General features: G+C 37.9%; 1 protein-coding gene across 1 annotated transcript in view; it reads left to right on the forward strand.

The window, feature by feature from the left end:
* FREM2 (FRAS1 related extracellular matrix 2) overlaps window positions 1-24592 on the forward strand; it is a 113482-nt gene that overhangs the window by 70897 nt on the left and 17993 nt on the right. Inside the window, exons 7-16 of the mRNA XM_056501902.1 lie at window positions 6605-6754; window positions 7691-7900; window positions 8086-8283; window positions 10316-10480; window positions 10564-10746; window positions 13773-13903; window positions 14808-14966; window positions 15872-16175; window positions 17764-17895; window positions 18480-18811. Of these exons, the coding sequence (XP_056357877.1) occupies window positions 6605-6754; window positions 7691-7900; window positions 8086-8283; window positions 10316-10480; window positions 10564-10746; window positions 13773-13903; window positions 14808-14966; window positions 15872-16175; window positions 17764-17895; window positions 18480-18811 (1964 nt within the window). The remainder of the gene's footprint in view (window positions 1-6604; window positions 6755-7690; window positions 7901-8085; window positions 8284-10315; window positions 10481-10563; window positions 10747-13772; window positions 13904-14807; window positions 14967-15871; window positions 16176-17763; window positions 17896-18479; window positions 18812-24592) is intronic.

A 24592-nucleotide genomic window follows, 5' to 3' on the forward strand; every position in this document is an offset into this window, starting at 1 on the left:
TACTGAGACCTTGCCAGTTTGCTCATAGTCTTTGAAGACCCTAAAGGTACTGTAGCTACTGTAGCCCATTGGGCTTTAATGCCATGAATTCTCCTTTTGAAAGTGTAAGTCCTCAAAAGTTACTATCTCACTTCACTGTCAGGACACTCTTTTTCTCTCACACACAAATGGGATCGAAAGTCCAAGAAACAGAATTCAAGAAATTTTAACATACAGCAAAGCATATTTTCCTTTATTAGAGCTCTGCTTTTGTGCTCTGATAAATCTGGCTGTTGCTGTTTTCACTTCTGCTCTGTCTTCTCTGCCAAGTCCTATCCTCAACAGTAGCTCTGGTAAAGGAATATCTTGCATACGTTTCTTCTAGAGCCTCAGTGAGCTAAATATGTTCTGAATGTATGTGGGCAGAAAAGCCTATAAGAAATGGTTTCCACTGCTTAAGCAAACTCAAGGTAGCTAGCATTGTTACTGAATAGTGAAAGTGCAAAAATCTAAAGTTGGATCAGCTGGAAATGGCTACATATTATATCTTTACCAAGCCTGATTTCTAAAATGCTGCTGAACTTCTCATACCATTTCTGTTTGTAGCCCTCATTTTTTACCTGATGTACAAATCATTGACTGTAAGCTCCTTCAAGCTTGGCCTCCTTGTGAAAAACCTTGTGTGTGGTATATTTAAATGCTACTGCCAAGCCTTACCCTTTATCTGTCTGCCTCTGTTTCATGAGTGTATTGAGAATTTGTTACTGATCCCATTTCCCGGGACTGTTATATAAAAGTTACCTAATTAATTTTAAAAACAGAGCATGTAGAAGATTCTGAGTTGATTTCATGCTCTGTGGGAGGTATAGCCAGTAGAAAAAAGATATGTGAAATTCAGATGGTTGCTGCGAGCAATTACGATCATGTTTGGGTGTGTCCCCAAATTCCTGTATCTGTTTCTCAATCTGTTAGTCTTTATATTTTTATTTCCATTGGTAAATGAGGCAACACTCTGCATTATGGAATGGCTTAGGCAAGAGATTGAAGTTTGATGTACTTACAGCAGGAAAAATCTTTTGGCCCTGTCCTCAGACTGAACATAGGAAAAACTCCTCCAACACATGTAATAGTTCCAGTGATATCAGGGTATGTAGGTTATACCCTGAAGTTGTGTGGAAGAATCAAAACAATACTACTCTACTAATAAATATTTTCATGCATATGTTAGTTCACTGATACATGAATTTGATGTTTTGGAAAGGTAGCAATGTTTCTTAGCAAGCCAACACAGGTCACTTACTAGAGTGAACTGCACACATAAGCCTTTCTACTACTATGCCATTTGTAGCTGGGAAACAATTTAAGACTGCTCATTACTATTTTATGCATAATAAATAACTAATTATTGAAAAATTAATTTTCACTTTAAAGTGCTATTACTGCAGTGTTTATGATCAGCAGCCTCACATTAAGCAAAGTTAGAATTAGCTCTGTTCTCCAGGCTACAGAGAACACTGCAGGCTGTCAAGAAGGAAAGTACAGGTGACCAGAGATGGGGTATCGCTGTAGCCATCTCACTGCCATCCTCACTCTTGCAGCTAGAGCTGTAGTCTGCTTCCTTTAGCATGCTACTGTGCTCACATTTGAATTTTGCTTATTGATGTAGCAGAGAGTTTAACTATGGACTCCAAGCCTGCCAGGCAGGTGCTGCTTGTGATGGTAATGTGTCTAGAGAAACTGAAGCATGGATGCACTTTAACATAAAGGGTGAGTTAAAATGTAAAGTGTTTTGCTAAATTAGTATGTATCATAAATTAATTAAATGTGAATCATATATAATATTGTTCAAAGCAGTTACTGCTTCACACCATGTTACTCTACTGAAATTACTAGATTAAGTGCATAAATTAAGAGTATTTAAGTGATGAGCCAGTCTAATCAATGTATGGCACTGCCATTGTGGATTAAAAAAGAAACCACAATTTCTTTACAGAATTGAAGTCTGTTTCGTAAAAATTGCAATAATTTGAATCTGTCCTATTACGTGTTACAGTGTTTGCAGAATTGTTTTTAAAAACCTTTTTAAGTCAATAGACACAAATGGTCTGTTGAGACAAATGGAAAAGCAGACATTATTTGCTTAAGATAACATCTATGGCAATTTGGCTGAAATTAGCAATTTTGATTCTGAGGGGAATTTACTTTTTGATTGCAAAAGTTATGACAATACTGCTAAGAAGAGGAAAGGTGTTAAGATTGCAATATATGAATTTGAAAAGTAATCTGTTTTGACCACATAAAATAAAAAGCTATTGGCATTTACACAATAGGTACCTTCTACAGAACTGAGCTTTGACTGTAATCTTGACCCCTGCTTCTACAGCATTCAGTGAAAATATATGACTTGGGAAATTCAATTCATTGTGCTAAATGCAAGCTCAGTTGCTTGCATAGTTTCAAGTGCAGACTGGTGCTACCTTGTTTCAGATTTTTTAAAAAAACAATATAAAGTTTTTTAATGGATGGTTTTTCTGGGCTTTTCTTTTGCTGCTGTTAACATACATATATGAGAGAGATTTCAGAAGTTCACCTTTGCTGCTATTATACAGCAAATGCTCATGCCTTCATACATTTAGTGGAACTCTCATTCTTAATTGCTCTAACTACAACTCACTTCACTTGTAACATTGGATTCTGTTATGTTACAGACTCATCAGATCAGTCCTTTAATGCCAGCTTTGATATTGAAATGCAAGTAGGCATTGTGTAGGGAGGAATGTGTTGCCTGAGTATGAGCCAGATCAGGTCCAGCCAAATCTTGCATCCAGGTTAATTAGCTGTGCCAGCCATCAGAGCTCCTTACTTTGGATTCAGCATGGCCCTAGCATGTCCAGACTTACCAGAGCAGGCTTGTAGGCTTGTAAAGCACTGGTTTGCACCTTCTGCATATTGTTCATGGAAAGAAGGAAAGCAAAAGCTTTTAGGAATCTATAGTCTTAACCCTAGAAAAGATGAGCCATAAGTTCATTTATAAAGACTGCTTCTCCTGGCTCCAGGATCTGAATAGGTCAAAGTGCCATGTCTGTTCTCTTCTATTATCTCTTTTTTCCTGACAGTATATATATGTATAAGTGTGTGTGCATGTGTGTGCACATCACTGGCAGCATATATCACTGAAATTCACTTTAGTTTTAAGCCTTATCCAGGTGTCAGTACAAGAGTCTGTTCTTTTGTGTTTGTCCTAAATATCTTGCCAACAACATTTTTTATAAACAACCTACTCTTTTGCAATGTCTCCCTAAAGCAGTTTATAAGGATATAATTTTAAAAGATAAAGCCTCTTTGGAAATAAACATTTTTGTGCTATCACACTGATGTGACAATGTACCTTCAAAGTTAGATGTGCTCCTAAAAACATGAGAAATGTGTTTGTTTTCCTGCTTGATGACTGACTAGTGCTGTAGTTGAGAAATGCCTCTGACTCTGTAAGTACAAGGACAAGGCAAAGTTTTTATTTCTGTGCCAAGAAATCTGGGACTAACCTTTCTCCTCTGATTATTGTAACTTCATGCCAGTGAAATCTTTGGGTCTGAACAAAAAAACCCTCAGAAAACTTCCTCTTATTTCTCTAAAAGGAGCCATTAAATTTGCAGTAGTCTCTCTTCAGAGTGATTACTAGATTAAAGGTCTGCTGTAAGTGAGCCTGCAGTCACTGAGCAGTGTTTTCCAGACATGACCTGAGACAGACAATGCTTTCCCTGTTAGGAGCTTGGCTTTGCTCCTTCCCCTGGGGAGCTACTAACACAGCTTACAGGAAATGAATTTAGAAAACATTTGTAAGGATTTGTTTCCTAGGATGGGTAACCATGCAGAATGTGTCTTTCATTGAACATACATACCTCAAAAAGTGTGAAAAACTCACTCTGAAATACAAGGCAAGCTAGCTGAGGGTTTAGATTTTTTTTTGCTTGGCTGTGGCTGCAGGAATGAATAGTATGTGAGGATTCTTCTTCAGCAGCAGTAAAACAAGCATTGGGATAATGCTGTAAGAAACAAATAATATTTTATCTTATACCTTCCATGTTGTTTAAGGCAGATCATCTAAGTTCCCTCTGAAGCCAGTAAGTAGAAGCACACTTCCTCAGATTTTTTGGATTGCAGTGAGTGAGCCAGTCCACCTTTCCTCCTGTATGCTCATTGTGCTGGGAAACCTGGAATGGCCTATCTTTGTTCTTGCAAACTGAGAGCAAGCAGGCTCCATGTGAGTACCTCTCACTAAAGTGCTTAAAATGAGGTGCAGCCAAGTCTAGATCATGTTCTGGAACTGCTGGGACATAAGAGCAAGATTAGATTTAGGAAAGCGTGCTGAACTCTAAGCATACCTGCTTAAGAAATTACATGTATTAGAATTGATAATTTTCTTAACTGCCTTTATCTAACTACTGGCACATTAATAACTATTTGGTCTTAGTAGGTACTCTGTATTGTTATTGTCTGGAGTCTGGGGAAGTCTTTATCCATCTTAAGAACTTAGAAGAGCATTTTATGTCTGAAATGACACATTGCTTTGCATATCTAACATCCAGTGCTTCAGTATCCCTGTAAGTAGAACTCTCATCAAAGTTAGTAGTAGTTGCACAAAAGGTACAGAGGGTGTATCCTGTTCACCCATTAAAAATGTTTCAGATAAGAGCTTCACAGTTCCAAGTATAAAAAAAGCTACTGACAAGCCAGCTTCTGTGGGCAAACAAAGTCAGATCAATGTGTGTCTGTCTGTGCACACAAATACACATACTCTTGAATTTAAAAAAAATAAAAAATAAGTTGCAGCTGACAATATTTTAATCTTCCAAAGTTAGACTTCTTCCAATTTTGTCTTTCATTCTGCAAAGGTTGATGACTTGGATAATGCTTGAGCAGGTCTGTGAATCTGCACTATTTTTCAGTAAATACATTCAGTTCCATCAATTTGTTGCATTATTTCAGTTTTAGCAGATAAGTAGGGAGGCAGCTGCAGTTTTTTCATTGATGAGGAATATTAAAAGAGTGGGGGGGGGATTGGGTTTTTTTTATTAGTTGTGAAATACGGGAAAATCTTGAATGCAGAGAAAATTCTTTTCTCCAAAACTTGCAATTTCACTCTTGAATAAAGTTGCAAAATGCTTATTAACTGCAGCTTTCTCAGATGAAATTTTGGCTTAGTAGTAATTAAGTACAAATATTTATGATTAGTTTTAATTAAGTTGTTTTTACATTGTTCAGCAATCTGCCAGAGGAGATTGTTGCATACACTGTGGAGATTCTTCAATTCCAAAACATTTATTCCATTGCAATAGAAGTCATAGCTTTTGCATCAGACATATAATCTTATAAAAATCTGACTTATGGAAATGATAGTCCCAACTTTCACTTACCATTGAAAGTATGTATGCCTCATCCTTTGAGTAAGTTGTACCTTTTCTGTAAGCAAAGCATAAGCTCTGTCATAACCTTTTCCAGTCATTTCCTTTGAATTTTTTGGTTTTTTTCCTATGGTTGGTGAAGGGGAAGTACCCACAGTGCTGCTCATAGAGCACTGAGCCATTGCTGTGATCTCTGCCAGCTGAGCCTGCATGCTGCATGGTGTTTCAGACACATTTGTGATACTGCAGCCTCATGATTCCAATAAATTCTCACAAGACAGCATGAGAAGATTGTGGTGAAGCACAAGGAGAACATGGGTGGGTCTCTCTGCTCTTGGGGGAGTTAGCTGTGATTTCTGCTGTGCAGTGGGAAAGCTGAGGCACTGGCTGTGCATGATTAATCCTGCATGTTTCAAACAGGAATGGAAAGGATAGAAAAGGGGAGATGATATACATCCAGGATGAAGCTGGGGTATGTTTTTAAAGCTGTTTACTTTGTGGAATTACTGTGGGTAGGAAAACTGGAAAAGGGAGGAAAAAATGAAGCTAAACAATGTGTCTGTTAAGTGGAATAGCTCTTAATCTCCTTTGCTTTTTGCCCTTCTTTCTTATGAACTGTGGAACTTTAGTATTAAGATAAAGACTGTTCACATTTCAGTTTACATGAAATAAGATTGATTTTGTTTTAAGTTCTAGATGTGGGAGAACTGAAATTAAGTATATGCCCTTTAGTTAGCTGGAAAACGTTACCAAGAGTAGCTCCAGTTGTATGTCATGTTCCAGTCAGGTTTTAGCAACAGAAATCTGTGAGAACATTCAAGTTAAAGCTTCATTATCTGTATTCATCTTCATATGTTTGCACCAAAGTGAAAAATGCAAGGAATTTTCTGGCCTGTGTACAGGACTCAACTAAAACAAGTTTAATGAGATGCCACATTTGGTTTTGTACATAGATTCATGCATGCTGACACAAAAAGCTGGAAATGTAGGAAGCAAGAAAAAGAGCATGGTGCTGATAGTACAATTGCTGTCTAAAACCATACAAACCAATACTTGAAAAGAAGCCAAAAATAGCTAGAATTCTAAGCATTAAAAAAAGCAGCTTTATTTCACTTACTGAGATGAGCAAAGTGCTCTCCATTGTCTGATGTGGATTTTATAATCTCTTGTTAATTCAGTATAAGGTAAAGAAGCACTTATGGGCATTATTCCTCTTTCACCAGAACCAGCATTCTACTTTGGAGATGATGAGTACTACGTAGATGAGAGTGCTGGCTACATTGAGGTCCGTGTCTGGAGGAGCGGCACCGATCTGTCCAAAGCCGCCTCTGTTACCGTGAGGTCTCGCAAATCTGAGCCAGTGACTGCAGAGGGTGAGTTTCTGCTTCTCTCTGGTTTCACACTGCTACCACTCTGCACATGCTGCTACACTTCACAAGTGCTAGCTCACTGGGTCCTGGTGCAGTTTCAGACACATAAAATGAAAACTGCGTGTGTCTCGCTCTGAGCAGATCTCTTCTTAGAACAAATTCAGTGGTTACAGAATTTCAGAGAACAGGAGTAAGAGCTGCTATGAAGTATAGCACAAGGAGAAATGCCTTTAAATCCTCATATAAAGACTGCTACAAAGGCAGTTGATTGCTGCCTCAAGAGCATAGTCTGGGCGCAGTTATGATCACTGGCAGCGTGCTGAGTTTGCTTCTCTCCTTTTTACTGTAGGCAGTGGGAAATCATCACCTATTATCCTATTCAGGAACAGCATTGCTTCAGCTGTGTGGCTCTGGGATGCTCCAGCAGAACCTTTGCAGAATCAAGTGTTAGCACACTCTATGTTTTTCACAAAACATATCATAATGTTTAAACTAAGATATTCATCTCAAGGCAGCATAAAAATTATTTTCCTTAGATGCGTATCCTTAGTGTAACTTTACTGTTATTTCAGGAATATCTGAACATAATATATATGTATGATATATGCATAAAATAATATACATAATAGATATGTATTTTTCTTATGAAAAAGAAAATTATTAAGTCTGAAAAAATATATGATTGCTTTAGTTCTGAACTTGCTTTTATGGTCTGATGTCTCTATCAAATCTTGAATATTTAAGTTATTTTACTTCAGGTAAAAAAATATCTTTCCTTACAGTAAGGATCTTCATTCATTGTGCCAGGACCTCTATCCTGGCATTCACAGTGCCAGGATTAGAAGCTGGGAATGGCTCAGCTTATGATCTCTCTCTGTTGGTCACAGCAGGTGTAATTAATTATATGTAATGCTATTTTTATCTCTTTTCTGTTGGTAGCTGGGGTAGATTATGTAGGCATCAGTCGTAATTTGGATTTTTCCCCTGGAGTCAATATGCAGACATTTCGTGTGATAATTCTGGATGATCTTGGACAGCCAGTGTTAGAAGGAGCAGAGAAGTTTGAGCTTGTGCTAAGGATGCCCATGAATGCTGCTCTTGGAGAGCCCAGCAAGACCACCATCTTCATTAATGACTCAGTGTCTGATTGTGAGTACTTTTTTCTTTTTTACTTTTTCATATTTTGGAGATGATGTGTTAAGTTATTTGCTGTCTGGCTGCTTGTGTTCTATATCTGGTGCAGTGTGGCATAAGTAAATATGAAATGGTGGAGGGAAGATATGATAACTCATGCAGTTATACTTTACATGTGCTTTCTGTGTTTCTCTGCCCAGTGCCAAAGATGCAGTTTAAAGAATCTGTGTATGTAGCCAATGAAAATGATGGGCAGGTTTCTGCCATGATATACAGGAGTGGGGATATCCGATACACATCCACTGTGAGATGCTATACAAGGCAAGGCTCAGCTCAGGTTATGATGGACTTCGAAGAACGTCCCAACACTGACAGTTCCATCATCACATTCCTTCCTGGTAAGTTCTTGGGTCTCATTTTAAAAGCCTTTAGTCTACCATGTTTTCTTTTGTTCTGCTGTGCTTTCCTTTGCTTTGTTTGTTTTGTTTTGTTGTGTTTTAATTGTGTCTTCTCATAAAGTAGTGTCAAAAAGATCACTCTAGAAAACAAAGGTTTGGGGATTTTTTTCATACACAATGGGATGATGTTGCCTCTATTTTCTTCACTTCTGATTCAGAGGGATAATCAATAAAAACCAAAAGAGTATATCTTCATTTAGGTTCAGCCTGAGTGCAAGGATCTTTTTGATAGCAATAGCAGGTTTGGCATTACACAGAAGAAGCACAGATCTGCTGTCAGAAAGGAAACTTCAGAAGTTCTGCTCTTTGTTAAACAGATTTCTGGTAAATACGTTTGACTTGCACTGAAATGAGTAATAGATATTTCAACAGGTATATAGCTCCCTAATTCCTGTTTGAATTTTTTCTCCCACCAAGGCTCTCCTAAGACTGGCCACCAATATCAGGTACTTAATATCTCACATCAGAGATGAAATGCAAATAAATCAAATGTTACTATGTTGAAAGAATATTGCCTAATTCTTTCTACTCATGCAGAAGGCAGTTTGATCTTCTAGTCTTTGAAGTTTACACACATGTGATATTTTTTACAAGTCTTAAACAAGTTCTGTCATCAGCGTGAAATCCTTGGTATGCCCTTATCACAGAAATTATATCATTCGTATTTCTGTAGACATGTATCATAGTGCTCTTTAAAAAGTGAGTTGTTAGTCTTTATTTAGGATTGGCCTCAGCTTTTAGTGCTGTCCTGTACTCTGCACCTTTGCTATTGCTTCTGTGCAACCAGGAAAGAGTCCAGCTAGTAAGAATTAATGGATCTGGGCCACTTAGGAAGTGACTTTTTTTTTTTTTTTTTTTTTTTTTTGAGTGTTGCCCTTCCATTTATTTGCAAAGACAAGTAGCAAAGAGGTCTACTAGAATTATATTTTGTCTCCACAAGCTTCTTACGCATGTTTAATATGCAACAGTTTCATTTCAGTTTTCACATTTCCCATGTAACAATGAGCAGGATGAGTATTTTGCATTTTTTTCTCCTCCTAAGGGATAATGTATTTTCTGTAGTGAGGGAAAAGGCAACCACAGGAAATGAACACAGTCAGCATCCTGATCTGGTTCTTCATTTTAAAGAGCCTTGATCTTATTTGAATATGTAATGATGAAAAAAAAATACAGTGAATGGACCTTATCTCTCTCCTGCTATGCTGTTCCTTTTGTCTGGAATGTAGGAGTCAGTCTCATGATGAAGAGCACACCAAGTCATGCTGGGTGCCAGACACTGAACTCCATTTGTAGGTCTTGCTTTTGTAGAAGGTGTAAGGCAAGGTTCTCAAGTTTCTGAACATCTAGTAAGTAAAGGAACATTAATTTGTGCGTGCAAAATTGAGAGGTTTGATACTCCAAAGCATTTTTAAAGCAATATTCACTGTCACTTGGAATCAGTGCAGTTCAAAAGACTTCAAAGTCAAATGGAATAATATAAGTGAAGGTCCACACAGTTGGAAAGTGTCAAGTCAAAAGAGACTTGATATAAAAAAAACTTCATGACAAAATTGCCATTAGTAATAGTAATGGTAATTACTAATTAGTATTACCATTAGAAAGGTTTTGTTACTCGGTTTCCTTGAGCAAGTATTTACATTTTAAGTGCAGTCTGTGGAAGAGGTCACTGAGAAGGACCATTTTTTTATTAGGTAAAACAAAAGGACTAATACATGTAAAGTGAACTCACCAAACAGAAACTTGTCTTGCAGAAGTCCCAAAATGGGGGATTCCACTTTAATGAGTTTCCATAGAAAGGTAATAAGTGCTAATTCTGCTTTCACTGCTGTCACTGCTCATTAAGTTGCTTGGTGTCCAGGTGGATGCCTTGGCCAGCAGGAGCAGCCTGTGGTGCCTTGGGCTTGGGAGAAGTGCTGTCTTAGAGCAAAGAACACCTAAGTTCTGCCTGATACTACCTTCAGAACGATTGCAGGTGAAACTGAGAAGCCTTGCACGCTGGTGCTTACGGATGATACTTTCCACGAGGAGGAGGAAGAGCTGCGCCTGGTTCTTGGCACCCCAAGAAGTGATTCTTCCTTTGGCGCCTCCGTAGGCGAGCAGAACGAGACGCTGATAAAGATTCGGGATGACGCGGACAGTAAGAGCATAGTTTATTGTTACTGGCTTTTGGAAGCCCATTTGCATGCTCTAAAAACATTTTTTTTTTTCTTCTAATGACAGAGGCTATCATTAAGTTTGGTGAGACCAAATTTAGTGTGAGTGAACCGAAGGACGCAAGGCAAGTAGCAACTGTGAAAATCCCAGTCCTTCGTCTAGGAGACACTTCCAAAGTTTCTGTTGTGAGAGTTCATACAAAGGATGGATCTGCTACTTCTGGAGAAGACTATCATCCTATATCAGAAGGTAGGATCATACTTACCACATCCAATTATTTGTTTTCATTCATGACTGAAACATAATTTTTGAAAAATGAAATAACTTTTTTATTAGAATACTTTGCAACCACATCCCAGAATGCATTTTCCTATTCAAATTCACTGTGGACAGATCCCCTGTGGTATACAACAGACAAGTGCTGTTGGAATACTTATTATCAGTGGAGATAATTACAAAATAATTGTGACTCCTTTGAGAACATCTGTAGCTCAAGTAATTGTAGAAGATGTGTCAATTAAACCTTAGTTATATTTGCAGAGTGTAATAACTTTACTCTGAAGAAGCATCTATTTATAGGTTATGATTGTGTGGTTGTTTCCTGAGCAATTCATGAAGGTAATGACATTTGCGATATGTAGGAATTAATGTATATTTCTTTTTATTTTTCTATGTTCATAGTAATAAAGCTTTCCTTCTGTATTTCTGAATTCACTGCCTGCTACTCCACGCTACTAATGAATGAGGAGAGAAGTTGTGTAACAGAATGAGAAATTTCATAGCTGATAAACTTCTTTCCATTAATAGCCCACCTACATGCTTTAGGCAATGACTAATGGAGTTTGTAGCATGATGATTTTTTTTCTTTGAAAGTTTATGATAATACATGATATTACTCTGTATTTTAAGATTAATCACTCATTGCTGGAGTGATTTCACAGTTTCAGATAAGCTATTTTGGCATCCAGTCCAGCTGGAATGTATGATTTACCTTTGAACATCCAGCAAGAACGTTGCACTACATCTTCAAATTCTGTAGGAGTGGCCTTTGCCACTAGTGATATCTGAAGAGGCAATTTGTGAGCCACAAAAAACCACCAATCCAGAGCTTGCTAATTCCAGTCACTTTGCTCCTGCGTTTAGAGTTTTGCTCTTTCCCCCTGACAACCACAGGAACTTTTAGTGTCAGCTGATACTTATCCTATATGCACATTACCTGTGGGTATTGTCTTGCTTACGTTCTCCCTGCTGTGCACCAACAGCACATGAGAGCAAAGTTTTCAGGGGAAACGAGCTGCTGCAGAGCAAGAGGCTCTCGGTCTCTGTCCCCAAGCCTTTGAGAAAGGTCTGTGATGTGCAGGATTTCCCCACAGGTTTCAGAATACCTGTGGGTTTAAGGAGCCTGCCTATTCAGCCAAAGATACAAAACCCGCATCCTCAGTTGGGTTTCCTGAAAGAAGTGTGGCAAACTGAAAATCAAAAAAATTTATAGCTGTCACACAGCTAAGAGTTCGTATGTTTATTACCACAAAGAGTATTTCCCTGGCTTAATAACTCTTGGGATTGAAAGGATCATTAAGTCACTTAATCAGACTCACTGTGGATTGCAAGATTCTCCCAGTTTTCCCAAATCACTTCTGTATTGATCCAAATAACTTTGGTTGGAGAAAATATATCCTTTAGAAACAGTATCCGGTGCTGGTGTGAAGGTTTTGGAGAGGAAGAGTGTTTCTTAGCCCTGATCAGTCTCTGTTACCTAACTGTGCCTTATTTCCCGTACACAATTCAGCTTTAATGCACTACTGCTTTTTGTACCTGTCCCTTTAGAGTGCAGAGCTCTTTATCACCTGGTATCTTGATTATGGTGGTGTTTCTATGTACCAGTGAGAACATCACTCTCTGCAAGTTCTTCTGGTCCTAAGTTTCTGTTGGTTATTTCTGTACATCTTCAAAGTGAATTTGATGTTCTTTAAAAATAAAAATATTAGAAATGCATTTATTATTTTGGATATTATCGCTTTCACCCTTTCCAGGCATAAATGTTAAATCGTTTCTGTACTGTTTATTTCTTTAGTAGTTAATACAGTCAAGAATAGTAGTACTCCCTAACTTGGTCAGTGTGATGGGTTGATCTTGGCTGGCAGCAAGTGCCCACCAAAGCTGCTCTATGACTCCCCCTCCTCAGCTACAGAGGAGAGAGAAAATATGACAGAAGGCTCGTGGGTTGAGATAAGAAGAGGGAGAGGTCACTCACCGATTATCAGCACTGGGAAAACAGACTCAACTTGAGAAAATTAGTTTCATTTATTCCCAATCAAACCAGAGCACAGTGATGGGAAATAAGACTAGATCTTAGAACACATTCCTCCCATCCCTCCCTTTTTCTTGGGGTTATATTCACTCCGAAATTCCTTACCTCTGACTGGCTCGAGGGAATGGGGGTTGCAATCTGTTTATCACACATTATTTCTGATTCTTCTTCCTCCTTACACTCTTCCTACTCCAGCATGAGGTCTCACCCACAGGAAACAGTTCTTCAAAAACTGCACCATGGGTCTTTCCCATGGTCTGAATTCTTCATGAACTGCTCCAGTGTGGGTCTTCACAAGGTCACCAGTCCTGCCAGCAAACCTTCTCCACTGTGGGCTACTCTTTCCATGGTTCCCCCTGCCATGGATCCTGCCAGGAGCCTGCTCCACTGCAGGCTTCTCCACTGACCTTGGTGCCTGCAGAGGGATTTGTCACACATTCTCACTCCTCTTTCCCAGCTGCTGTGGTTCAGCAGCTTTTTACCTTCTTCAGTCTGTCATTCCATCATGATTTATGAAGATTTTCAGAGATGATGATTTTCAATACTCTTGTGTAGCTACAACTTTGTTCTTTATTTTTTGCATATACCATTCTATTTATTACATTTTTTTTTAAAAAAAAAAACCAACAATATCTTTTATTTGGAATTTTTCAATCTTTTGGTCATTCACGTATGTTACCAACATTTACCAATTAGTCACAGATAATTTTCAAAACATTAAGTTCCCTTAGACTAAATCTTGAGCTTTGCAAATCTCTTGATTTATGTCTTATTTCCAGTAATTTCCACATGTACCCACTGCTATTCATTATTTTTATTAATTGTAGCATCAAGTAGGTCAAACTAAATTTACAAGTATCTGTAATTTGAAAAGTGAGTATTAACTGCAATCTCTCGTGACTGGGCCTAGAATCACAGCTTGTGACAAACAACAGATTTATTTTTAAGTGCCTCATGTTTTCAGAAATTGAGTTCCACGAGGGTGAAACACAGCACTTTGTGGAGATTGAAGTTCTTTTTGATGGAGTAAGGGAGATGAGAGAAGCTTTCACTGTTCATCTGAAGCCTGATGAGAACATGGTTGCAGAAATACAGGTAACAATTTCATGCAAAGTCCTGAACAACAAAATCTGGTAAACAGACCTCTTACTTTCTGGTTCATCTTTTTACTACTCTTCTTTTAAGATTTATTCACACCATCTTGGCCTGTATATTTAAAGACAAAAAGGCCATCCCAGCTGCCTGCCACAGTAACACCTAAACAAAACAGTTTGCTGTCAAGGCAATAATGTTGATGGGACCATAGAGTCAGTGAAAGACCAAAGTCTTCAGGATATCATTCCAGACATATTGTCCTTATATAACCAGTCTTAGAAATTGGTGTCCTCTTGGAAACAGTCTCTGGCAATACAATATAGCCTCTATGCTGTAAAAAGAACACTTTCAGGTGAAATATGACTTCTGCTGTCAAAACTATGTTAATATTGTTCTAATTGTATAAGATGAAATGGTGGCACATTCTTGTTATTTAGCATTATGTCTTACACACTTCTAATTTAAACAGTATATTCCTCTGATTTGGCATAAAATGTTCTTGAAATTCCCTGTCTGCTTCATCAGTGTCACACCATATATAGTCCAGACAGCCAGGCAGAAGAGACACAGCCTTTGCTGATGACAAACACCTCATTTCCACCAGGCATTAAAGCATACAGGGGGTTCTACCAGAATACTGAAGTGATAACAAAAAAGGTGGGAGACAAGGTTAAGTGTCTGGAATCTTCATGGAAAGAAACAGAAAGAAAAATTAACTTTAGCTCTTCCTCTTGCACTCTGCAGTGTACTTTTGGTGCCTCAACCCTCTCTCAGTAGCTCATCCGGTTGAGGTTTTAGAACTTCTTTTGGAACAATGTTTTGAAGGCTAGACAGATTATGATCAAAGTCCAGCTTGTTTATTTAAATTTTTACAAAAGACTGTGTCTGTCCTTTTCATTGTCAGACAGCCAAGGCCATTGTTTACATTGAAGAAATGAACAGCATGGCAGATGTCACCTTTCCTTCTGTCCCTCAAGTTGCATCTCTCTTGATATATGATGATACTTCTAAAGCCAAAGATAAAACCAGTCCCATTGCTGGCTATCCTGTCATCTGTATCACAGTGAGTATCTCTGTGCAAAAACAGAAGAAAATCAGTATATGGATTTTGTTCAGTGGATTTTAGGCACCCAGTACCAATCCATATGGTGATCAGTCACAGGTATTAGTTACACATATTAGTTCAAGCTAGAATTATCCATAGAGCTAATCTAATTTGTCTGGATGATTAATACAATTTAAGGAGGATAAAAAGCATAGAAAGATGTTTCACTTGTTCCTCACTAAGAATAGTTTGATATTGATACTCACACTGTGTCTGTGATTGCATGACCTTACTATTTCCTGTGTTATCCTGCCTTAATTTGCAGGGTTAAAATCACTGGAGATAACAAAAATGAGCCATTGTTTTCAGTGAGTGCCACAGATTGTGGCAAATTGAGTGCTGAAGGAATACAGGCTTCTTTCATTTTTTTTCACTAGTAGTTTTGCAGCTGAAAAGTTTACATAAATATTCATATACCTTGAAGAATGTTTTTGTCCATCTTCAATTTTTTTTTCACACGTTCCTTTTGCACAGGAATGTCACAAGTTGAATGGTTCTTCTAAATAAAAAAAAAAAAATCAAAGAAAATAAATCTTGAAATGCAAAGGATATTTGCAGCATTAGATCAAAGGGAGGAGTTAAAATTAAAGTAGTACATGGGTGTGTAGCTTGTGCCTTCATAAGTATGCCACATTTCCACCTATAAATCAATTTAAAATAATATTTTTTATTTCAGTAAGCATAATTAGATATGCCTTTCAGTCTGCCCTAACAGTGGTAAACACATCACTGCCAGAATATAGTGATTTCTTATGAGATTTACTGGGGTTGTCCGCTCTATGTTGTTGAGTTTTGTGACTCTTGATCACATACTCCTTTGCCATTGAGCACATAAATTCTAACCCGTGTGCCTTGTTCTGCAGGCCTGTAATCCCAAGTATGAAGACTTTGAGAAGACTGGCTCGATATGTGCCAGTGAGAACATCAATAATACTCTGACACAGTACCGGTGGCTGGTCAGTGCCCCCACTGGCCCCGATGGAGTGACCAGCCCCATGAGGGAGGTTGACTTTGACACCTTCTTCACTTCCTCCAAGATGATTACACTTGATTCCATTTACTTTCAAGCTGGTTCTCGTGTCCAGTGTGCAGCTCGGGCTGTGAATTCAGATGGTAATGAGGGTCTGGAGCTTATGAGCCCCATTGTCACTATAAGCACATCAGAAGGTAAGACATCATCACCTACTGCAAAATTCACAGGTCTCTTTTGGATTCCAAATTCAGTCCTAACAAAAGCTGATTACATGATCAGGCATGTTAACAGTACCATCTCACCTTTTCTTCTGTTATTCATAGAGGTGGTGCAAAAAAATGTCTTGACACAGCAGAGCATTGTATAAAGAAAAAGTTTTTCCTCTCCTAATTCTCCACATCTTTAAATAATAATCCATATAGCAAACTTGTGTGCTCAGGAGAACAATATATAAGAGGCAATGGAATTAGTGAAACCTGGTTTCTCTTGACTTTTGAATTCAGCTGCAGTAATGATGCAGTACAGTCTCGCTCCTATTAGACACTGGAGAATAGAATCCATATGGAAGTGGCATATGAAAGCCTGGTCAGAAGAAAAAGCTCATTTGGCATTCAGGCTTCACTGGACACCTGAGAATTGAAGTCTTCCTTAACTAAAGACTAAAGCAACTGGGCCCAATAACAGGGCATGGACAAAATTTTTTACTGGTGAAAGCATTCATAATTATTCATCCTTCTTTTTCTATGAAGCAGACAGGCTTTGTTACTATAAAAATGCATTCTTTGGACTTCACTTGACAAATTAGCAGAGCTAATTTGTTGTCATGCATAAATTACTTAAATTACTTCCAGTACCTGTGGAACTTGTGATGTGGAAGGAAAGAAGTGCAATTGCCAAAGCACTGTGAAAATCCTGAATATTTTCCACTTTGGAGATGTCTGACTTCCAGTGCATAGACCAAACAAACTCAAAAGGAATTCAGATTGTGTCTCTTTAGCAATGTTATTTGCATTTGAGGAAAAAAAACAAAAACCAATGACCAAACCAACCAATCAGAATGCAGACCCTTCTGCATTGAACTATGCTACTAGAAGTTGCATATATCTCAGATCATATGATTACAAACCTAATTTTCTGGTCCTACAAACTTGGACTAATACTGGAACACATTGAACTAACACTGGAAAGAATTACCAAACTAAGTTACACATTCTCCTTTCTTGGAGAAATTCAAAATTCAAATTAACAAGCAATTAATCAAGTTCCTTAAGCAACTTGATCCAGCTTTAGAGCTGGCTCTGTTCTAAGCAGAATATTTCTAGATATTCTGTGACACAATCTAACTGCACTTTTACTACTAATGGATCCAGTGCCAAAACCAACTGAACACTGGTGAGGTATCTTCCATAAAACTTAGGATGGTGGGAGGAATTAAAGCATATGTCTCTGAAGACCTTTGTAAGGAAGTATGGCACTTAGCACTGGCTTTGTGAGTGAGGTTGACACATGCAACTGAAAAGACACTGATGCAATATCATCACTCTTCTGAAAATGTGATCCTGTTGATCAAGTAATCATTTCTATTTGAATCTTCTTTTGTATAAATTCCTACTGAAACCTCTGGAAACTGCTTCTCAAAGTGTTTACCTGTCATTCAAGAAAATTCTCATTGTTTTGGATACCTGTACCGTGGAAGAAAAGTACATGTAAAATAGTGCAAGGGAAAGTATAGATTGTTTCCTCTGGATGTAAAGTAAGGTTGCTTTCTCTTTTTTCCATCAGGTCTTTGTCAGCCTCGTATATCAGGAGTAGTTGGAGCAGAGCCATTCTCTGCCAAACTGCGCTACACTGGCCCAGAAGATCCTGAATATGCCAACCTCATCAAACTGACCGTCACTATGCCACATATTGATGGTATGAGGAAATCAGCTGTGGGGTTAGGAGAACTTCCACAATATGCTGCTATTTGAGCTATTTTATTGGTCAGGTTATTTTAAATAGCAAGTTAATAATGTCATCTTTTAACCATAGGACCAAAGAAAGATGTTATGAATGGATAAGTGCAGTTTGCAATAAGGTGCATAAAAGATACTGTATTGATACATAGTCTCTGATGTGAAGAGTAGCATTTTCAGATTAACTGCATAATTTACATAAATTGGACTAGACCTAAGCTTTGTAAAATTCCTTTGAAGTTCATAGAACTATACTGTTTAATTGCTATTCACATGATTTTTTAATTTAATAATATTTTGCTTATTAATATATTTAAATATTAATATCTTCAGAAATGTTTTGTCTTCATACAAACAGTTATTGTGGGTAAAATTCTCATACATACTTAGCATATCAATTTTACTTTGGATTCTAAAGTATTAGGTGTAAGTACAAAATACAAAAGTATGGCATAACATGCTTAGTGTTTGACAAAGTCTGGCTAAATTAAGCAGGTCTGACAAGTGACATGTAGTGACAGTGCTATAAATTAATGTTTTTAGGCATGCTGCCTGTTATTTCTACAAGAGAGCTCTCCAACTTTGAGCTGACGCTTAGCCCTGATGGAACTAGAGTTGGAAACCATAAGTGCTCCAACCTGCTGGATTACACAGAAGTGAAGACCCACCATGGCTTTTTAACTGACGCCACCAAGAATCCAGATGTGATTGGAGAGACCATTCCCTACCAGTACAGCCCAACAATGAGAGGCTTCAATACCTTGCGCTTCTACCGCAACCTGAACCTGGAAGCCTGCTTGTGGGAGTTTGTTAGCTACTATGACATGTCTGAGCTCCTCACTGATTGTGGAGGCACCATTGGGACAGATGGACAGGTAGGGAACTGGAACTTGATTTCACACTGTATTCTTGCAATAAAATATTTCCCTTATAATACATCTGTGCTAGTAGAAATGAGAGAATAATTTGTGCTGAATGAAATTTGTTGTGATTTTCTCCTAGTATGGTTCTGGGGTATTTTAGGGCAAACCAATCCCCCTTTTACTGTATAGTGAGCCAACTTAGTCTTTTCTTAAAATGAAAGCCTTCTGAAGAATTGCCTCTAGCACACGGATAGCACTGGGCTATTTAGTATTCATTGTGGAGTATCTTAAAAAGCAATCTTAAAACATTGTGGAGAGACTTCTTGCTGTTAACAAAGGACTGCAGTGTCCTACAGCAGCTTGGCTTTGCTGATCTCTTGTTCACTGGGTAACATGACCCATCAGTGCAGACAGCACAGTGATCTCTCATTACCCAGCAGAAAATTATTTGTTCAGGAAAGAAAAAAAGCTGCCATTATGGAATGGTTTAAGAACAAAGCTGTGAAACTAGTTAGGGAGTTAAAAGCAAGAAATTGGAGAGAACTTGAGGTGTGCTTTGGAAAATTATTTCTAGAAATCGATAGTAATATAGAAGGAAAAGGGTGCAACACTTCTTCTGGAGCAGTGACAGTGAAATTAATCCCTGGGTCTTCCCTGTATAATTACTATATAAGCCTGTCAGATCCCATTCAGGCTCTGGAGTACAGAGGCTGTAACTATGAAGTTTATGTACAGAAAAATATATTTGGGGAATAATCCTACAGGCTGGAAGAAGGAGTTATATCAGAGAAGTCTATCCACAGCTAACTCACTTTTTGGATACACTAGCATTCCTTGTTGAACCACTGTGAAAAGAATGAGCTTGCTTTGTAAAATGGCCATAATTTCTCCGCTCTTTTGACATTTTTCCAACGATCCATCTTCTGTGAGACCTCACAGACTTATTTGCACAAATTCTCATTTTGTTGGTCCCAAATGGCGTAAAGCAGATGTGGAAAGTGTGTAGACACCCACAGAAACATACAAGCATGTGCAACAGAGCTAATTTACTACTAAAAGTGTAGTCACTGATGGAAATAAAGATATCTAATCAGATAAACTGATTTTTTTGGGTTTTTTTTATTGATTTTGTTATAATTACATGCCTAAAGTCCACCTTAATCCATGGGTGTTCAGAGGTAATCATACAGCCAGTTTCCTGGACAAGAAATTGCACCTGGATCTCTTCAGCACATGGTTAACTTCCTAACATTCTGTCCCTCTTAACTAGAGATTATATACTCTAAATCAGAAGACAAGAATAAAATGGAGCTTCTGCCCATCTCAGATGCAAAGTCCTTGCTGTATATGTCACCTCACTCATCAGTTCTGGCTCCTTGTCTGCTACAGAGACTGTTCAAGGTCTCTGCCTTCATGTTGGAAGCTCACTGTCCATGCTATGCTTGGGTTTGGCCTCTGTTGAAAGCAGATCCTCCTACAGGTGCATTCCACGAGATCTATGAAGCTGTCAGAGGGAAAGGGAAGGCATCCAAGTGTGGGATGTAAACCTTACACATTCCCACAAGATAAAAAATGACAGCAGTCTTCACCGTTCTTAGAATGATTTAATTTCTTCATTTCTTTGACTCATCATTCCTTTGACTATCTCCTTATGCTCAGGCAATATGCAACCATATATTCTTATTTCCCATATAACACAACCATAAACATACACAACTTGAAGCATCTGTAACTATGCAAGCCACTTCTCCCTCAGTGAAAAAGAAGGAAGACATGGTATGAATCCTTTCCATTTTAAGTACTTCTGTGTCCTTTAGCAAAAAAGTGTGAATAGCTTCTTTAGACAAATGTGTGTCTAAGTAAAGCCTATTAATTTCCATGTGCATATAAACAGAGGAGGAAATAAGTACCATTCCAATATTTTAGTAAATTTGAAGAACCTGTATATTCAGTTTTGGTGGACATGGATAAGTGGCAATGTGGCCAAAGAAAAGAGCTGTACTTACCTTAGGTTTTTGAAGTATTATGTACTTTATGTAAGCTCTCTCATTTACAAGCAGAGAGGGTTGACCATGAGCTGAGAGAGCCATGAAACTGCAGCTGAAGTCATCCTTTAGTGCCTCCTAGGTTATGGAAAAAAGGTTGCAGTGCATTAAGTGAAATGAAATTACTTCTAGCGGTGAAGCATTGTCCCGCAGCCGGTACGCGCTTCACTGCCCTCCCTATTTTCCCCACCTCCATTTAATTCTCCTCCAGGTTTGGTCTTTATCTTCACATGACCCCCTCCAGCTGAGAGGGGAGGCAGTCAGTGCCCTATCTCTGTGGTTGTCACCATTGTTGTTTTTTTCTCCTTCAGTGAACAATTAATAATCCTTTTCTGTGAGAGGAAAGCTGGCAGCTATGTTTTTCACCATTTTTTTAGCAGACAAAGGAAGCCTAAATTCTATTATACAGACAGAACAGATAAATAACAAAAACACTCTTACCATATCCTGCTACCACTGCAAATTTAGTATCTTGAATTTACCAGATACTTGGGCTAGATCTTTTGGCTCAAAATTTTGTTTCTTGATTGTAGTTCTCCAGTACCTGTGTGGTCAAACAAAGACAGCCATGTTGATTCAGACAGAGAAATTTCACACTAAGAACTGACAATATCTTAAATGGACCTTCACTTTATGGTAGCTCCTGCTATGGTAGGGGAAGAAGAGGAACTTTAGTAAGGCAGAAGTGTGGTAGGAGATCTGCAGCTGGTGCAGTTCTTCTGGCACAGCTCCTAGTGTTTGCTGAAGGCTGCAGCTGTCTTAGCCAGTTCCCATGAACTCATGAACTGTCATAATACATACAGAGAAGGTCTTAGTTTTCTTTTTTTTTTTCCCTTTGAGGCCTTTTGATTGTGACCCACTCTCTTTCTCAATTATTCTGTGCATGAGCAAGCCCTGTGTGAGCTAGATGCAGCACTCCTTTCAGTGTACAGCTTGGCGGTTTGTTCCTGGGGTCTGCCACAACTGAAAACCAGGCATTTATGTAACTAAACATGGACTTAGATGTTCAGTCTAAAGGACTTCTACTTAAAATTAAAGACCTGCTCCTTTTTAAATTGAGCTAATTCATTTGGATTAGAGTTCTGTCCTTGTTAAAGTTAAGGTCAGCTTTGATGATTAGCAGTTATCTTTAGGACAACCTGCAGTCACAGTCTAAAATTCAGTGTCTACATTTGGATATATATAGGATTTAAAAAAGGGGAGCTCACCTATCTGAGGGCAGTCTTCTGCTATTTTCAAGTAGATGTCAAAAGTTGTACTTTACTTCATGAAGACATTGTGAGAGTCAAGTATACTACAGACATCTCACATTCTCACAACACAGGTTCTGAAACAGCAACAGATATTTTTGAAAGGAAGTGAGAAAATGAGACAGTGAAAACCAAGCAAGTGGCTGTACTTTAATAAGTGTACATTGAAGTATTGGCCTGCACTTACTTCATGGAGTGTGAAGTATCATTTGATCTCATTTCCTACTGTTATAACTGTTTGCTACAGCCAGGCAGTTTGGCATCTGAAGGTTTCTGTGTGCTTCTGGCCAGGTGTTTATATATGAATGTTGCTTTCCATAGTTCAAGTCCATTGCCAGACTTGGAATAGGGAAGCAAGGATGTTACCATTCAAACTAATTTTATTAATGACAGCTCATTAATCAAGTCTTTTATAGGAACAAAAAGGTGAAGAACATGTATTAAAATACTTGAATGTAGAGCTTTATACCTTGAAACTATGGTAATTGAGTATAGCTGAGCTTTTTTCTCTTCAAAAACCAGTTGTTTTTGGCCCAAACTGAAAATGTCTTTCTTCCAGTATGTTCAGTTCCCATTTATGCTGCACATGTTATGGCACTGAGCATTTCAAAATCCCGTCTGCAAACAGGTTATAAAATCACTAATGTACTGCGGCACATTATACAAGGCAGTTTGCAGAGGGTTTTTATTACACAGGAACAGTATATTTCCAGTTTTATTGAAACTAGTTTTACCAAAATCATACTTTAAGACAAAAACTCACCTATTCTGAAAACTTCACTAGATGTTGTAAAATGCAAACAGACAGAAATGTCTGTCTTCAGATTTTTATTCACTTTAGCGACCCCAATCAAGTTTAAGAAAACTCTACAAACTCATGTTCCCTTGACATGGAACCTCACTAAAAGTCAAACATTTTTTCTCTAGCTGCAAACATGTGCATTTAGTAAGCTGTAAAGGAAAAAAAACCTATAAAGTGAATGCACCACCTGTGTAACAAAGTCAGAGGTTAAATTTTTTCAAGGGACTGGCATTTCAAGGCTGTATTGCATTCTCATCTCCATTCAGACTTCTTTAAACAAACCTGCTTTGCATTTCACCTGTGACCTACCTGTCTGGGTGTCTTCTTAGGGCCAAATTTAGTTTTTCCATACTGACATTGTGTAAACAGCTAGTTGATAACATTGTTAAGCTTGTGTGACTCAAATTCACAGATATTGCAATAGAAATGAGTAAATGCAATAGAAAATGAGACTTAGGTTAATTTGGAAATAAAACCACAATTTTTATGTAAACTCTTTCTCATTGAGATATACAAAATAAAACATGAACTTGTGTGATTTCTAATGTCCAATTCCAATTTTATCAGTACTATCAATGTACACACACACATACACTGACAAGCACTGCCCTCTGGAAATGTAAGCCAGGTAAATAAAGCATGTTATAAATGTAGAACAGAGTCCATGCCACAAACCCTTTAATGAAAATATTTTTTATTATAAATATTCTAAGTTGTTACTTGACAGATTCTCAAAATAATTGTGTATTTTACTTAATGAAGTTTGACAAATTGCATCTGAAAGGGGAAGAAAGGCAAACACTTATAGAAACTCCCATTAATACTTTCTAAGTCTTCAATGGGAATTGTCAGTATTCTAAACCAGACCTTATAATCTGTGATAATTTATCAGAAAGAAAAGTATGAAAAAGTATGAAAAAGTATGAAAAGTATGAAGCTCTACTTCTCAGATCAATGTCCAGTATAAATCATGTTCTTCTCTTACACATGTGAATTTTGAGGTGCACTGTTTGATGTTTTTTTGTCTAAATTTTAATATATATTATATGCAAGAGTCTTTTCTCTCCTTGGAACAATTTTTCTCTTCTGTCTTCTCAGGTTCTCCAGACCTGGCATTGTTATAAAGTATGAGACACAATTTCCCCATTTCATCTGGGGTTTAGCTGTAGTCTGTATTTCTCTCCTGGTATCAGAAGACTAAAATTCATACCCATTTATTATTGTTTGCAAGTTTACTGAACGTAATTTTGTCAGTGAAACTGGTGAAATCTCCTGTTCATAGGATGTATGGGTACATAATGCACCTGTCCTGTCTCTCCACAGCAGTTAAGCTGATCCTACACTTACACAGCTCTAAGTTACCCTTTTGGTTTCATCAGTGTCACATTGAGATATAAAATGAACAGCTGGCTATTCCCAATAGGCTTAGCATGCAGTGCTGGAAAAGAATGATAACTCAATGGAAAGAATGTTTTATCATGTTTGTCTAAACAGCATTATTAGGAGAGCTGGAGAAGTCAAACTCCTCCATCTGTGTAACACATGCCATCAATTCATTGGGGGGCAGGGTGGTGGCTGTTCACTTTGACACAGCTTTCCTCTGCAGCTGACTTCCTCTTTATTTTATTTTACTATATCAAAGAGATCTTTCTGTATACCATGTCTCGAGATTTTTCTCTTCTGCCTACAGGAGTAG

Source organism: Oenanthe melanoleuca, chromosome 1 (assembly GCF_029582105.1).
Source record: "Oenanthe melanoleuca isolate GR-GAL-2019-014 chromosome 1, OMel1.0, whole genome shotgun sequence".
NCBI lineage: Eukaryota > Metazoa > Chordata > Aves > Passeriformes > Muscicapidae > Oenanthe > Oenanthe melanoleuca.